We start from the raw sequence: 17,388 nt of genomic DNA, 5'->3' as shown, positions 1-17,388 counted from the left end.
GGTTGTTGTTTACAACTCCCTGTGACCTCTGACCTCGCACGTGTTCTCGGAAAATAACGCGATAACATCGGCCGTCGAAAAATGGAGAACGTCGAATAATGGAGACGGGACGATATATACTGTACAACTACAGCAAAAAGTCGGGACTAAAAAGTTAGTTCGTTATATCCGTTAGTTCGTTATAAGCGTGTTCGTTATAACCGTAGTTTACTGTATCGTTACTGTTACATTAACTGAAACTGCTGTTCTGCCGTAAAAATATACAACACAATACACTTTGACCACAAATGCATTAAATGTGCCACATGTACACATGGCCATGTGCTTTGCTATTTATAGCGCAAACGTAAATAAGCTCCGCCCACTGTGATCGATGCAGACGCCAAACACGATCGATTCGATTTTTTAGAATAACACTACAGAAAAATTATTGACTTATATCTTGATATGGAGCCATTTGTTGTATCCATGGTTTGTCATTCAAGTTGATACGAAGTTTGACGGTCAATGGTGATCTTGTTCCCGTATGGTTTTCAAAAAACGTCTCCCGACACTCGGTTGTGTTTACATTGTCAGTCATTGTTCGAAACTGAAACACCGCCACCTTGCGGGCTATTTATAGTCAGGGTGGGGCTTTAACGACACTAATTTCAAATTGGTGACTTCGCTTCGAAACATATTTTGACAAATTCTCGATTACAAATTTGAAACCTAAACAAAAGAACATTCCAGAATGGCTAATAGATGGTCTAGATTGTATTGATTCAGTCGTTAAACCCGTAACTTTCGTTCGGAATATCCCGTGTTAAAGTTTCGAGGTTGCATTGTCAGAATTCACATTCCGAATGTCACTTTCATGATCTGGTAAGCGACGCTCTGATTGGTCGGATGAAAGGTCGTTCTGACGTGACCCCCTAATGGGATGTCCTCAGATCTTTGTTTGGCGGTAGCGAGAACTAAGATCTGATTTTAATGAGATTGATGATAAATGTGAAATATCCTTTCTCTATTAATTCCTAATGTTTTTGAGATACATTTTAACCTTATAACAATTTTCATCAGGTCAGAATCGTGTGGATTTGTAACTTGATTTCCACGTGTGATATACTCCAACGATGTCCATCAGTGTCACCAAGAGATAGTTTTTAAAAGGCGATTCAATTGAAACTTTCATGATTAATGTCAAATGGCGTCAAAGAATTTATGATAAATGTACATTTTAGATTTCTATAGCACACACGATTGGCAATGTGTGTAAGATTTACTCTGGGCCACGTACGGGCTTCAACACACGAAATAAAACTGTCTGTCTGTCAGAGATGCAATAGCGAAGGTCAAACTAACTCGAAAGTATATAAACAGAGCAACCTAAAATATTCGATCTATTTCTAAAAATGAAAAATGTAATCATATCAATATGAAACATGATATGTTATCAATATTAAAAACTCACAATTGATATGTGTACCTTATTGTCGTAATTGCCTTTGGGGTGTCAAGGGGCCCAACAACAGTTACCTTAACGTATTGCCGTTCGTGTCGTCATGGTCAATGTAAGCCCTGACTCTACAACTCGTCTGTTCAGGAGCGGTGCGCAAAGTCAAGGGTGACAATCGTTGCTCGTAATTACCTACATAAGCATTCATGTACCGGCGCACACGCGAACAAGTATTAACACAACCGTGGACCCTAAATTTAGTATTAAGTACCCATGACACAACCCAAGGTTTGATACTGACGTGAACTTTACAAGCATCAGTCCATCTCTCTATACACAACAAGGACAAGACAGAGTGGGTGATTGGCACATCGAGATTCGACTCGATCGACTGATTGCTTTTTAAGTGTTCGAGCCTGACCCACCTTCGTGATATGTCTTAATACATCGTTAATTAAGACAACTTATCAGACCGTCACCCTGAACACGCGAATATATCGTGATGGCAAATTACTGAGATTCTAGATATGGTTTAGGGATGATATTTTTTAGCCTTAATCCCTAAAAACATGCTTTCGTTGTTACATTTAGTGGTCATTCTCATGTTTCCATGCCAACTGGCCAGCCTCTTCACATGAAAAATGTATAACTATTTTAGGGAACTGTTGCAAAACGAACAACGGCTGGAATCTACATATATCCGATTTTTGTATAGAAAGTGTTGTAAGGATATTGTGAATGATATGGAACTTGAACCCTTCATACTTATACTCTGTGTACACATTTGAGATTAAATACAAATTTTCCAATTCTTTGTCTTCATGCTTGTGAAAAACATCTTCCTTTTATTACCACTATGTATTCTTGTTATCAAATATCATAAAATATTTTGCTACCCTTTATGTCTTTTCCAGCATAACGTCAAATGATTGAAAGGGCATATTAAATTTATCTTTTATTTAAATAACTTCTACCTTTTTTTTACAATATTCAAGCAAGGCATTTCTAATGGCCTCTGTTTTAATACCATATTTCTTTCTAAATTCATCAGAATTATATAAATCTGTTCTATTCCCTTGCAATATATCATGAATACAATGTATTCTTGCACCCACGTTATACTAACCTGTTACTGTTGATTATTCCCTAATGATTGTGAAATTATTTCCTCACTACTTACCATAAAAGACAATTACTTGTATTCACGTACAATGATCACATTTTCAGTGCATCCTTAAATTCTTTTAGAAACAGTTGGTATAATACAATTGTTGATATAAACTGGATCTGCACACCCTATGTAGTCTACGTATACCGGCTCTATCCGACCTATTTCCACAAACTGCAATTCGCTGCCGTGAAACGTAAAAATATAAAATATAAGATAGCTACGCGATAAATCGCAAAGAACAATGAAGAACAATACGTGCCCCTCATGGTTTATTTTCCCTTCAATGTTGTAGTGTACGATAAACAACGACCACGAGTCGTTTATTATATATAATACAAAAGTCAAAGATGAGGTGTATAGTGGCAGTAAAATGTACAAAAATTGTATAAAATAATTCAATTATTTGAAGCCATTTAATTTTGGTTTGAAAGTATTGATAAATAACTTTCTTTTATCTTTCTCAGTGCATCATTTTCACATTTGTAAAACGGGAATATCACAAAATTCGGTGTTTTATTCACGGCACATTGGGCTATGTATTGACTGAGTGGGATACACCGGCAAGAGGGGTCCCTTATTTGTTGTCGGTGGACCCTCACTCTCGCTCTTAAGGTGTCCCCTGTCTGTCCAATGTATTCGGCTTTACATACAGCACATTGTATGACATATCTCAAGTTTTTCAAAGCACAATTAATATTTTCACGGACATAGAAAGTTTTTCCGTCTTTGAATGTAAAAGAACAACATTGTAAAAGATGAGGGCAAGTACCACAATTAGGCTTGTTACTATTTTACATTCTTGTTTACCTCTTGAGAAAGAAGCCCCAGTAAAGAATATGTTTAAAATTTTGGCTCTGTCTTTCACTTTTGTTTTAGTTCTTTACACTTAATTAAACAATATTTATAAGGATGTTAGCAAAAAGTACACGCTTTAAAGATATTTCATAAATGATGACTCCCTGAATAGGGATATTTCTCTCCCTTGAGTCGGTTGGATTAATCACGCAGGGCAATAACACTTTTGTTTGACACTGTTTGTTTGTTGTTTAACTCAGCAATTTTCCAGCTATATGACGGCGGCCTGACAATAATCGAGTCTGGAACAGACAATCCAGTGGCTGACATCATGAGCATCGACATGTATCAACCAAGTCAGCGTGCCTGACCATCTCGTTAGTCGCCTCTTACGACAAGCATAGTCGCCTTTTACGGCAAGCATTGGTTCTACTCCGGATCTTCACGCGTCTGCCACTGTATCGGTAGGTTCATCATTTATTATCGCCGCTATTAATTTTTTTTAATAAATACTCCCACGTCCTCTTTATATTCTATGCCTGTATCTGGAATTAAATGATTGATTAATCAATTCTTCAATATGAATACGCATAGAAAACACGTGCGGCACATTGCATATTATCTACACAATACATGCATATTTCATCGCATCGCAGAATCCACGAGGCTGTTATCGCTATAATGGTAACTGTGGTGGTACTTGTTTGTGTGTAGAACCATCTCTCAGTATCACGATATGTATTTGATATGAAGCCTTTATGGAAATCCTTTACGTTAATGGCATGTAATAATCATATTGTTTTATGCCCATAAATATTCATACAGTTTCCAATAATACTTGTTGCTGTTGCTATGTGGAAATGTACTGGAAATGTACAAGGTGATGTATTTATTGTTGGTCTACACTGTTCAGCCTTCTATGCAGCAATAGTGGCGACAGGAGTGTAACGACAATGTTTTGTTTGTTTGTTGGTTAACGCCACACTCAGCAATATTCCAGCTATATGACGGCGGTCTGTAAATAATCGAGTCTGGACCAGACAATCCAGTGACTGACATAATGAGCATCGATCCAAGCAATTGGGATCGATGACATGCTTCAACCAAGTCAGCGAGCCTGACCACCCGATCCCGTTAGTCGCCTGTTACGACAAGCAAAGTCACCTTTTATGGCAAGCATGGGTTGCTGAAGACCTATTCTACCCCGGATCTTCTCTGGTCTGTAACGACAATAAATAACTGAAGTCTGCCAATCTGTCTAAATCTTCACTTGATACTTGACGGTTATCATCTGAAGTACGTGTAGGGCGTCGACGAATCTTTAAAGTCAACGTACTTGTTTGACGCCATCATCTTCTTATATATACACTCGAGATAAATATACCATGGACATATCCCGCCGTCACCATGGGGTGGAGCCATGGTTACGGTAGGGTGATGACACAGATGAGTGGGTGGGTGATAGGAGGGGGGTCGAGGGGTGACAATCTGGGTAGAATAGACCTGGGTTTGAGTAGATGTAAACATGTCGTCGTCAGGAAGGATAGGAGTGATAGAGTTTAGTTCCACGCTGCTTTGAACAGTCGTAAAAAAATTAATGCATCTTCCCGTGTCTTGCATACTCCAGTCAAAATCGACACCCGGTTCGTAAACTGCCGTGCAGATTTAGGTCGATTGCAGGATTTGCAAAGCATGTGCACCGCCAACTAGGAGACAACAGATATTTTCCAAATCTGTTCTTGTTTTTAATCAAGGTGCTAACGTGATTTTATGTAATTCGCTTCCTAATGGGCGCCGCCTTTTTAAAAATTAAATGCAAGTGATATGAGAGGTGGAATCTGATTAGTCAATAGGAGAGACATAGAAGGGATAAAACTCGTAATAGCTCGTAAAGGTGGAAAGTCGAACTTTTATAGCCAGTTTACTCCCTTGCATCGGGAAGATGGCTTAAAGTTGAAGGACCGCCAACAATGACGCTATTTCTTTTTCAGTCAAGCACGGTATGGTGCTGACAAACTAAGGGTAATAAACTAGGATTCGAACCGGGTCCTGTCACGTCTAACGAAGTGACGCAACATAATGATTGTGGCGACCTATACTGCTGGGACATCTGTTCCCCGTGAATAACACCACACTTACATGACGTTCGCACAGCAGGAATTAGTTGGTGGTGTCAGAATAAGCCTCGGAATGAGCCCGCTAGACAGATGGCAAAACACATTGTTATACACTGAAGGTGGCCATGACATTCTTCAGTAGGCTATTGATTATAGGTGTTCATACTGTTATCAGGGAACGCCTGTGTAAACGTTAGTTGATGGAAATCGAGCGTCTGAACAACGCCAAATTGATACAGAAGTACTATGAATGCTTATTCAATTTCTGCCGATTACAAAAGCATTGGATCGATGATCAGAACTAAAATTAAAATCAAATTATAAAACGGGACACTCAAAGGTAATGTTGGTGGAGTGAAATTAATTAAAGAAACAAGACGTTTAGGGGCGGACTATTTAATATTTAGGGAGGTGGTGGCGTTTGTTTTTGTTGTTTTTTGTTGTTGTTGTCTTGGGGGCTAAGATGTTTTTTACCGCACTTTTCAAATTCAACCTATGGGAAAAATGTTAAAATGTTTTCTCTGTCAACTAAAACATAGCAAACTGTACAGAGTAGGTGATTTCGAAACAGAACAATGAAAATAGCAGTATAATAAAACATTTTTATATCATAAAAGACATTTTTACAACAACATGTGTAGCAAAACCCAGTGTGAAGTTTTCTTCAAACTGATAAAAACCTGGTCAACTTGACATGTTTGTACACACAACTACTTCAGGAATGTACTCTTCAATTGCTAAGATAGTGGATGATGGACATAAATAACAAAATGGTTGAGAATGAATCGCTCAAACACGACCAAAACAGTTTGCTGTGCCGTGATCAGTGGAACTTGAGTTTGAAGTGAAACCTGCAGCATGTAGGGCTGAAACGATATCCCGGGACACCGATGCATCGCGATTCACTCCATACGATACGTTGTGCGATTTGTGAGGTGCTGTATCTCGATTTTTCACGTACGTCTTTGTTTTTGTACATAAACTTTTATCACAGATACGTTTTAAATGTGTTTAAACTCTTTCAACACCGTAGGAACCGAGTCCCCAGGCACCTGCCAAGCCTTAGTCACGTCAAAATTGTATATATATTTATGGACCTACCTGTCATACACATTCATTTATTAAATCTATCACATCTCACAATGTCTGAAATACGAATTCTATTTCAATTTATCATTATTTATCGATAGATTAAAAAGTTAGTCACTATTTCCCGCAATGTTATTGAAAATATAATTCTCGGACGCACACTTCGACAACGGGTGCACATCGAACATGTCCAAGAGCAAAACAAAGACGTTTCAAGCAAATCTTTAAATATATTATACAAAGTGATAAATAAAATCAACAAAAATATATCTAAAAGTGGTCAAACTTACAGCTAAGTTATTATTTCCATCTTTTCGTGCGATCGCGTGTAATGTTAGTCAAATGACATCTCGGCTTTCGTCGCCTCGAATTCTCGGCTCGGACACGATGTTCAATGCCAAAATATATGCATGAAAAATCTTTGTCACAGCTTGTAACCTAGTATGATACATCCACGAAGCTCCATATTTTTAATATAGATCGCGATTTCCTGCTTAAAACGTCCAGAATAACACGATTTAACCAAAATATTTCGTAAAAATCTGAAATTCATCGTACACGAGGATTTGTAATTTGATTGCCTGCCTCAGGTCACGAGCTCAAATTTGACCAATCATGAACCTTGTAGCAGACTTCGGCAAGAAAGCGTCATTAGGAACCATTTTTTATCCAATGAAATCTTATGTTATACCTGCGAAAAGACTCCAGGCAATGTTACGAGCGTGTAGATGAAACAACGAGCTTTCTAACGATGTGTCATATGTCAGTCTTCGACGAACGTGTTATTCATACGAAGCTTTCGAAAACGGAGGTATTTCTTCATGTTACTTAGCGGACAGCCGCTGTTATCTGGAAATGGGTGAAATCAGATACTATTCATTATTCTTTTTAAAATAATTTTCCAATTACGTAAATGAAAATAAAAAAGAAATAAGTAGATCTAGATCTTTTGAAATCTTATATTTGCCCCAAATCGTCAAATTTTCGCTTCCTTGGTCCTTAATCTGGATGTTATGAATGTGTTAGCTTACATTTTGTACATTTACAACGAACTTAATTAAGTTGTCAAGTTGTAAATAATGTTATAAACATAACTTTCATATTTATAACCACCAGGATTAGACCTTTCAAATGGTGTATAACATGGCTGTTGCTACAATTGTTTTTAATTGTTTTTTTGCCTTTATACATGAAAATGGCAAATCATTAGTTACTGGACACTGGTACATTTAGTATTTACTCCTAGAATCTACCATCTGGTCACAACTAACAAATATGTAGGACTGTTACTTTTGTGTTTGCTAGCCATTTACATGGAAATGGCAGATGATTCATTAAGTTAAAATACTCATTACAGTATACATTTTTTGACTCATGAACATTCATTCACTTTCATTCAATTTTTCATTTTAATAAACTAAGTTTAATTCATTTATCTCTTTTCTTCTCTTGTCACTATGTGTATCGTAGCGTATCGAGATACGTATCGAATCGTAATGTAAGTATCGAGATACGTATCGTATCGTGACCTAGGTGTATCGTTGCAGCCCTAGCAGCATGCCAACCTACAAAGATATGGTATAAAAGGAACGATGCATTGCATATTCACTCCCAACCCGTTGGACAGTGAACATGCTAACGGTACAACTGAAAGAACAAGCCATTGGTATGATACATCAAGGAGCAACGCATGATCACGTCGCAAGGCTGTAGCCGAATGACAGTCACCAGGCTGATGGTCCGCTGGAGGCAAACTGGACGGCCGGGAGACAGGCCTAGGAGTGGCAAACATCCTGTCACCATCCCCCAGGAAAACCACCACCACAACCACACATGCTCCATCTGAGGAATCGTATTATCATGATGACACCATCAGCTGAGACAGTCATCCTGTCAGTCACTGGACAGTGTCCAGAAGACCGTGTCGGTACTGTCCAAGGGCGTGTTTTGCCCTCTGTTGGTAGTACAGGATGGGCGACGGGAGACAAAAGTCAGTGGTGACGTTTAAGATGACAGCAGCCATGTTTATTGCTGATGGGGAAAAGGTATATGCTGATAGTAATCATGTGACAGAACGCACACCAGGACTGAGTAGCCAATGTTCCCATTGCTCTGGCACTTACACACAGGCAGGAAGTCGGACGGCGATTCTTCGTTGTCGACATGTTCGTTGGTGAGGCGGCGGCCCTAGCCGCCCCACAACTAGCCGTACAATGCGTCCGCTTCTGTCGATGATCTGGGCATGTCTCCTGATTGACCATGTGGTGACCCACGTACCTGTACATACAGACGATCCGGCGACATAAGCAGGTGTTAATTTAGAGATAGTGTTGTGCATTTAGGGTCCCTCCCGGAGGGGGCTTATGATTAGAGGAGATACGCAGGATGTTTGCCCAATACAATAAACAGACAAAGGAGTGCACTCAGTGCACTTTGGAAACATTTTGAAACAATTAAGTATTTTGGATGAATTAAGCTTTAAAGAAAGCTATTGAATTGACAATATACAATATCAATATCGTGGAAGGCGTGGAGTTTTTGTCCCCAAAAGCATTTAAAAAATATTGAAAGTACAAGTATACAGTAGAATGCATTTCCCCAATCACAAAGATCAGGTTTTGCATCTGCATGGTCAGAATTAGGAAATACTCACTTTACTACATCATCACAAAATAGAACAGGTGACGTCAGACCCATTAGACCCAAAACGCAGTCATTAGGAAAGAATGTTCCAGACAGGTGCAAGAAATGTTAGAGGCCAATATCATTTAGCCCAGTTCTTCTGAATGGCACTCACCGTTGGTTGGTAACGTGTCTTTTGCTCGTCAGTTTAGGTTATTGCAAAAAACTCTTTTATTTATATATGTTTATATTTGTATCTTCCAAGTAAGGCTAAATGAAGCTTAATGGTCATTTCACATCACAATTAACAACTGTTATGGCCTCTTGAAATGGAAGATTTGAAATGATTATTAATAAATAAGTGTTTCAGGCTGTCTCTCATGGTCATGTCCCTCCGTCAAAGATTATGGCTTTGCTCACGAAATACTCTGTGTTGATGAGGATGGCCTTGAACGGAAGACAAGGAGCATAGGTGAGTTAAAACTTAGAGCATCCCCATCTTGAACCTTACCGGCACGTGTGCATGGAGCAGTCCCTCCATTTAGTCAGCCAGTGCCTTTGTCTGTCTGTGGCTCTGCCCATCTCTGTCTGTCAGTCCGTCTTTGTCTGTTTCTATGGGTCATAATCAGTCACTGTCTGTCTCTGTCGATGCTTTCCTCTCACTGTATGTCTGTCTATCTCGCTCTCTGTGTCTGTCAATCTCGCTCTCTGTGTGTCTGTCTATCTCGCTCTCTGTGTCTGTCAATCTCGCTCTCTGTGTGTCTGTCTATCTCGCTCTCTGTGTGTCTGTCTATCTCGCTCTCTGTGTGACTGTCTATCTCGCTCTCTGTATGGCATATTGCCCAAAATTGCGTAAAACCGTAACCACTACTGCGTTGTTGGTGAGTGAGTATATGGTTGATTGATTTATATCAAAACGACCCAGATATAATGTCCCGATGGAGGTCACACAGATTGTGACAACACCTGTCTTGCAAGCCTGTCTTGCTTCCACAGGTGTCCCTGGACCTCCTGGGGTTGAACCCCCACACGACACATCACGTGCATGGAGCCAGGCGTTACCAACACCTCCAACCTCGGCTTCAGCAGCTAGGGACTCGGATATCAAACTGTGGCCCGGTTGGTGTGGCACAGCCATCAGGGGATAACAGTCGCGATCAGTGCAATGATTTGGGAGAGTGGTGATTTATAACACTTGGGTTAACGTCGCAGCAGCTGCTGGGACAATAACATCAGCATTACACCAGTGAATATTAACTTGTAAACCTACCATGTTGATTATTTGTATACGACAACACTCCAATCAGCTCCTACCTGTACGTTGCCCCGTCTCCTATCAGCTCCTATTACTTTGCCCCGACTCCTATCAGCTCCTACCTGTACGTTGCCTCGTTCTCTGATCAGCTCTTACCTGTACGTTGCCCCCTCCCATCAGCTCCTACCTGTTTGTCGTCCCCTCTCCTATAAGCTCCTACCTGTACGTTGCCTCGTTCTCCTCTCAGCTCTTACCTGTACGTTACCCCGACTCCTATCAGCTCCTACCTTTACTTTGCCCCGACTCCTATCAGCTCCTACCTGTACGTTGCCCACGTCTCCTCCCAGCTCCTACCTTTACTTTGCCCCGACTCCTATCAGCTCCTACCTGTAGGTTGCCTCGTTCTGATCAGCTCCTACCTGTACGTTGCCCCGTCTCCTCTCAGATCCTACCTGTACGTTGCCCCGTCTCCTATCAGCTCCTACCTGTACGTTGCCCCTTATCACATCTCCTTCCTGTTCGTTGTCCCCTCTCCTATCAGCTCCTACCTGTACGTTGCCTCGTCTCCTCTCATCTCCTACCTGTACGTTGCCCCTTATGACATCTCCTTCCTGTTCGTCGTCCCCTCTCCTATCAGCTCCTACCTTTACGTTGCCCCAACTCCTATCAGCTCCTACCTTTACGTTGCCCCAACTCCTATCAGCTCTACCTGTACGTTGCCAAAACTCCTATCAGCTCTACTTGTACGTTGCCCCTTACCACATCTCCTTCCTGTTCGTCGTCCCCTCTCCTATCAGCTCCTACCTTTACGTTGCCCCAACTCCTATCAGCTCCTACCTGTACGTTACCTCGATCTCTGATCAGCTCCTACCTGAACGTTGCCCCGTCTCCTATCAGCTCCTACCTTTACGTTGCCCCAACTCCTATCAGCTCCTACCTTTACGTTGCCCCAACTCCTATCAGCTCTACCTGTACGTTGCCCCAACTCCGATCAGCTCTACTTGTACGTTGCCCCTTACCACATCTCCTTCCTGTTCGTCGTCCCCTCTCCTATCAGCTCCTACCTTTAAGTTGCACCAACTCCTATCAGCTCCCACCTTTAAGTTGCACCAACTCCTATCAGCTCCCACCTTTATGTTGCCCCAACTCCTATCAGCTCTACCTGTACGTTGCCCCAACTCCTATCAGCTCCTACCTGTTCGTCGTCCCCTCTCCTATCAGCTCCTACCTGTACGTTGCCCCAACTCCTATCAGCTCCTACCTGTACGTTGCCCCGACTCCTATCAGCTCCTACCTGTACGTTGTTCCTCGGAGTACGGCGTGACTGGCCATAACGGCACTGTGAATGACCGCCATCGCATCTTCTTCTACCTCCGAAACAACATTGACGAGCTGTAAATGATAGTTTATCACAGACAGTAATCATTATCTCAGTGTCAGGATGAGGCAATAACTACCTATATCTTGTAGATACTGGACCATACACGACACAATCACTGCTAAACAATGTCAATGATAAACACAGAACCGTCATATTACATCCATGACGCCACAGCCATACACAGCTCCTCCAATACTGTACACGACAATGTCACAATTACCACTACATCCCCAAAGCTACACACTGCACCCTCAACGCTAAACACTATATTCCCAACGCTAAACACTATATTCTCAACGCTAAATACTACACCCTCAACGCTTAACACTATATTCTCAACGCTATACACTGCACCCTCAACGCTAAACACTATACTATCAACGCTATACACTGCACCCTCAACGCTAAAAACTATATTCTCAACGCTAAACACTACACCCTCAACGATAAACACTATATTCTCAACGCTAAACACTGCACCCTCAACGCTAAACACTATATTCTCAACGCTAAACACTGCGCCCTTTTGATGCACCAATTTAATGTACAGTAACTGAAAATAATGACCCTCCCCTCATGCTTGTCATAATTTTGGAAACCCTTCCCATGTCATTGTAGATAATACAGGGCGGTCCATAAACACGGTCTCTTCCTTGACACACGTTGATGATGCTGGTGCGTGTGACGTAACACCAGGCAACGCGCTATCAGAGAACGCGCGTCGCGTTAACCTTTGCCGGGCAGAGAGATAGCAACGACGGCTACAAATCAAAGGTTAATGCGGTAATTCGAAACGTGGATTTGCAATCAGGAAACATATTAACTCTACCATAGATTTGAAAATACGCTCTGTTAAAGACACATACCTGTGATACAGACATCAGTAAGATAATCAGCAATGACAGGAAGGGTGTTTCAACTTGGATACGAGTCGTGAACATTTTGAACAGACATTGTTGACATGAACAAAGAATTGTGCCCCGTCGACCATGATGATGCATGATGCACGTTTAATATTGTTTGTTTGTTTGTTTGTCGTTTGACGCCGCACTCGGCAATACCCAAGCTATATGACGGCGGTCTGTAAATTATGGAGTCAATAACCAGACAACCTAGTGATTGACATCATGAGCATCGATCCAAGCAATTGGGATACGACGTCATGCATCAACCAAGTCAGCGAGCCAGACCACCAGATCCGGTTAGTCGCCTCTAATGACAAGCATGGGTTGCTGATGACCTATTCCCTACCGGATCTTCGCGGGCCCATGCCGGGCAAAAGAAGATATGCACCCATGTTTGATGGTGGCTAAAAATGACCCAAACAAGACAATCATGGTTATTCGATGATGATGTATTTGATGTGTTTTTGACCTGAAGTGTGCAGTATATTGGCCCTTGTTTTAAGCCTATAGTAATGTTTTGAGAAAGTTTGAAAGTTTGGAGTCAAATCCAATTTGCTAGTGCATACTTTCTTTTGCCCGGCAGGGTACAACGCATCACTATTACAACACTGGCGGCTACATTGACAGCTCAGCAGTGAAGATCCGGGTTTAAAATGATCTTCAGAACCCATGCTTTCGTTACACGCGACTAACGGAATCGGGAAGTCAGGTTCGCTGACTTGTTTGATGAATGTCATCGTATCCCAATTGCGTATATCGATACTCATGATGTCAATCACTGGATTGTCTGATCCAAACTCGGTTATTTACAGATGACCGGAATATCACTGAGTGCGGCGTTAAAAAACAAACAAACAAACAAAACATTGACCGCCCACTATGGTTACAAAATGTCTCTCCAGGTACTTTCTATACTGCTGTTCGTGTTCGACCTTTGCCACAACCTGCTATAGCTGATATATGGCTATGACAGAGAACCTCATACCACATATTTTCATCTTCTGCATAAAATATTCATCTGATCAGTGATGTTATAGCTGACTGAAACCCAATACGGGTAGCGTCTTACCGCCGACTGAATAATAGATACCTATACAGGCTTTTACCTTGACTAACCAAGTGGAGGTTCAGGGGACCCCCAATATTTGATTTTAAAGGTCCTTGCGGGCAATAGGAGGATCCTGTAAATGAATGAATGTAGTGTACTGTACGTTTAGATAATAACATTACAGCCTGGAATGAATCAATGGTCATGTGGACAATGGTCATGATTGATGGGTGAAATAACAGACACCTATAACTGCTCTTGATGAACTGTGGGTACAATGAAGGTTATTGTGTGTCCCTCGGGACGCAGAAGAATTTTTTCCGGTGTCCATTCTCTTCAGTTGTGCGAACTGGCGCACATTTGTGCGTCACGTAAAACCCCGCGTATATATAGCCACTGAAGGTTCCCCAGATATCCGGACATTCAATTGTCAGATACGTATGAACTGTTGAAAGGGCGTCTTGTTCTGTTTTGGAGATATTGATTGAAGCATCGACACTGATACATCTTGGTGTGAAACAGAAATCGTTAATGATAAAACATCAACGGCATCAGTGGATCTGTGTTTTCTCAGAATTGAAACTGCTTACTTGGCAAAAAACAACAAATTAAGCGACCATCAATAGTTAGACACCACACAAATATATCGTTTGGTCATTGTTCATATCGTTCATGGTTTATTTAATTGTTCTTATTTATAATGAAGGGGTAGCTGGATACCCCACACACCCCTGCAACCCCACACCCTTAACATTAACTAAAAAACACAGAACTAAATTACCCGACCCAAAAATACATATTTTTCAACAACAGAAAGTTATGTGGCTGGATTTATGGTATGAAATAGCAGTTTGCCCAAACACTTAATTGTGACCATTTGTGACGAGTCTACCATTGTAGAGACGCTGATTGTACATATTGCCTGGCGTATGGACCTATATGCCGGTACAATGACTTGGTTATATTTAGTACACAGAATAGGTTCTGTCAAAACCTTTATTCTAGCTCCTGCATGTGTGGAATGTTGGTTTGTTCTTTGTACCACCGTATCATGCACTTCCGAAATAATCTGAAATACAATGTAGCTACCTTTAATTGATTGTCACCAAGTTCGAATGCACGCGATACCTCTATACACGTAGTGTATTATAATACGTTAACCACACATGCTCATTCATTTCTATATGAGCATGTATAGCATACAAAGATATTTTTGACAATGTCATCTAGCTCTTTGCACCACCATGCAACGACAACAATATGAACGTCAACATTAAGGCGACAATCAGAACATACACACACATATCGAGAATACTGGCTGACGTATATATAGTTTTATATTTGCACATCATCACATGTTCTAATGTTTCTAATACGCAGCTGCTTCACTAAAACAATTCTGCTCACATGGTAAATGATTTGCGCCGACTTCGTCAGCAGTAACATATGGCCATATGTGATGATTTTCTTATCATTTATGGCATAACACACATAGAAAAGACAACTTACACATTGTTTGTAGATCTACCAAAATTAAAGGGACTGATAAAAGCTTGTCTGTTTTTTTTTAGTGGCATATGTTCCAATATGTTGCCGATTAACGATTTATGATTCTTTATAGTTATCTCGGTTGACTAAACGCTAATCATGCAAGTAAACGATATGTAGTTAATTAATCGCAGGTAGGCTGTCACCGTACACGAAGTGCATGTGGCAGCTCGAAGCAACATGGAATTTAGACCGCTCAGTTGCCGCTGCTGCAAGCCAATCAGAAATCGACAACTCGCTACTACAACTACTTCCGGTTACTTTGAGTTTGTAAACGCGAGCAGCGAGCGGGTGTTGAGAGAAACCGAGAGAAAGTTGCCATCCTGCTTTGTTTCCAGAAGACCGAATTACTGTTGCATTGCAAGTATTGCATTTTGCATTAAAGTTGCATTGCAAGTATTGCATTTTGTTTCAAATTGCATATATTCCTTTTATTATGCTGAATGCGCGTTCATCACTCAAATTAACAAATTGTTTGTTATTGTGACAGATCGTCATGATGAAGTGTCTGGTGTGCGTGCTGTCACTGTGCGTGGCGTTGACGGTGGTTTTGGCTGTGAAGGAGGCCCACGCTCCACACGACCCTCTGGGAGGGGAGAAAGAGATTGATGGAGAGAGGAACAAGCACCGGGACCATGAAGCTGTGCTGGGTGAGTAGACATGGGTGGGTGCAACGCCCACTAAATGGCCAGGCAGTAATCTTTTAAAACTAACTTTATTGTTGTGTTTTTAATTTCGGCGTACAGATATGTTTTTTACTGAATACATGATTTCGTTAATATTTTCAATTTATAAAGCAAAATAAAAGCGTTTGCATAATGACGTATTGTCTAATATTCATCAGCACATTCAGTTACATACAGTAGTTCTGATCTGACTGATGATGGCAGCGTTAGAAATTGGCACTAGTCCTGTAGTCCTTACCGAACTGCCCAATGGTAAAGGTATCCTAAGGACTAGGCTAGTAGAAATTGGCTTTAAGGGTTTTGCTTTATGTTATCATTATAAGGAGTAGTGGACAAAATCTGTTAGTTTCTAACCCTGGATGGTGAAGGTTGGTTGGCTTGAAACTAGGGGTAGTTCTTTTGGATAATCCGGTGCAAAGTTCATAATGGTTAAGGTTAATGTAAGGTTCAACATATTGACTTGTAACAAAGAATTTGTTTACATTTGATAAGTACTGCTGCACTGCATGTTAAGCAGGACAATATCCATACAGGCTTGAAAAGGCCTTGAATTCTAAGGTCCAGCTTGAAAAGCTTTGATATTTTGCATCACCCTAAAAAAGTCTTGAAATTAACCGAAATAGCTTGAAAAGCGTTGAATTTGTACAAAGTGACATATGCGTGAACTTTTGAATAAATGTTTAAGTGTGATTTGTCATAGTGTGCCAAAGACCATGACGGGTTCATGACAGACTTAGTTTATTTTATTTGTTGGTTGTGAAAATAATCTAGTTGGAAATTTGTAATGTTCATACTGCTTTTTAGTTCTCACGACTAATATATAGTATGCTGGATTAAAAAAGATATTGACCGACTAAGGCTAATAATTCAACTAAAAAAGCCTTGAAAATAACTGTTGAAAGCCTTGAAAAGGCCTTGTATTTTTGTTGTCCATATCTGTATGAACCTTGCAGGAGCGACAGTAATGTTTACATGTAAATGAACTAAATATGGCACCTCGTACACAAATCATTGTCTCTGTCTGTGGTTTCCTGTTGGTTATGACACGCACAGTTCCTGGCATGTCCAATGTTGACACTGGGGACACAGAAATGTATGGCTGTGTATCACTAATAAAAAGGAATTCATTTTTTACAGCTAAAACTTCCTGTGCTTATTTCTTTACCATGGTAACAGTAATATCAATACCAAGGAATTATTATGAATAGATTGTTGTGCTGTGATGCATTCATGTACCCCATATGATACTGCTACAACAAATTTATCTTACTGACATGTTTAAGTATGACATTGTAAAAGAATTATGGTGCCTTAGACGACAGGGCCGTGTGCT

At 40.7% G+C, this 17,388-nt stretch overlaps 1 protein-coding gene across 4 annotated transcripts in view; it reads left to right on the top strand.

The window, feature by feature from the left end:
* The first annotated feature begins 15,534 nt into the window (after window positions 1-15,534).
* Window positions 15,535-17,388, top strand: part of LOC124111796 (calumenin-like) — a 24,784-nt gene continuing 22,930 nt past the window's right edge. Inside the window, exons 1-2 of one of the 4 annotated variants that reach the window (XM_046471615.2) lie at window positions 15,535-15,729; window positions 15,860-16,019. In XM_046471615.2, coding sequence (XP_046327571.2) covers window positions 15,550-15,729; window positions 15,860-16,019 — 340 coding nt within the window. In that variant the 5' untranslated portion in view covers window positions 15,535-15,549. Of the gene's footprint in view, window positions 15,766-15,859; window positions 16,020-17,388 lie in introns of all 4 variants that reach the window. The other 3 variants (XM_046471614.2, XM_046471617.2, XM_046471616.2) reach the window with 3 other exon arrangements.

The sequence above is a fragment of the Haliotis rufescens genome, unplaced genomic scaffold, assembly GCF_023055435.1.
Source record: "Haliotis rufescens isolate VD_foot unplaced genomic scaffold, xgHalRufe1.0.p SCAF_2, whole genome shotgun sequence".
Lineage (NCBI taxonomy): Eukaryota > Metazoa > Mollusca > Gastropoda > Lepetellida > Haliotidae > Haliotis > Haliotis rufescens.
This window is presented reverse-complemented; position numbering and strand designations above follow the sequence as displayed.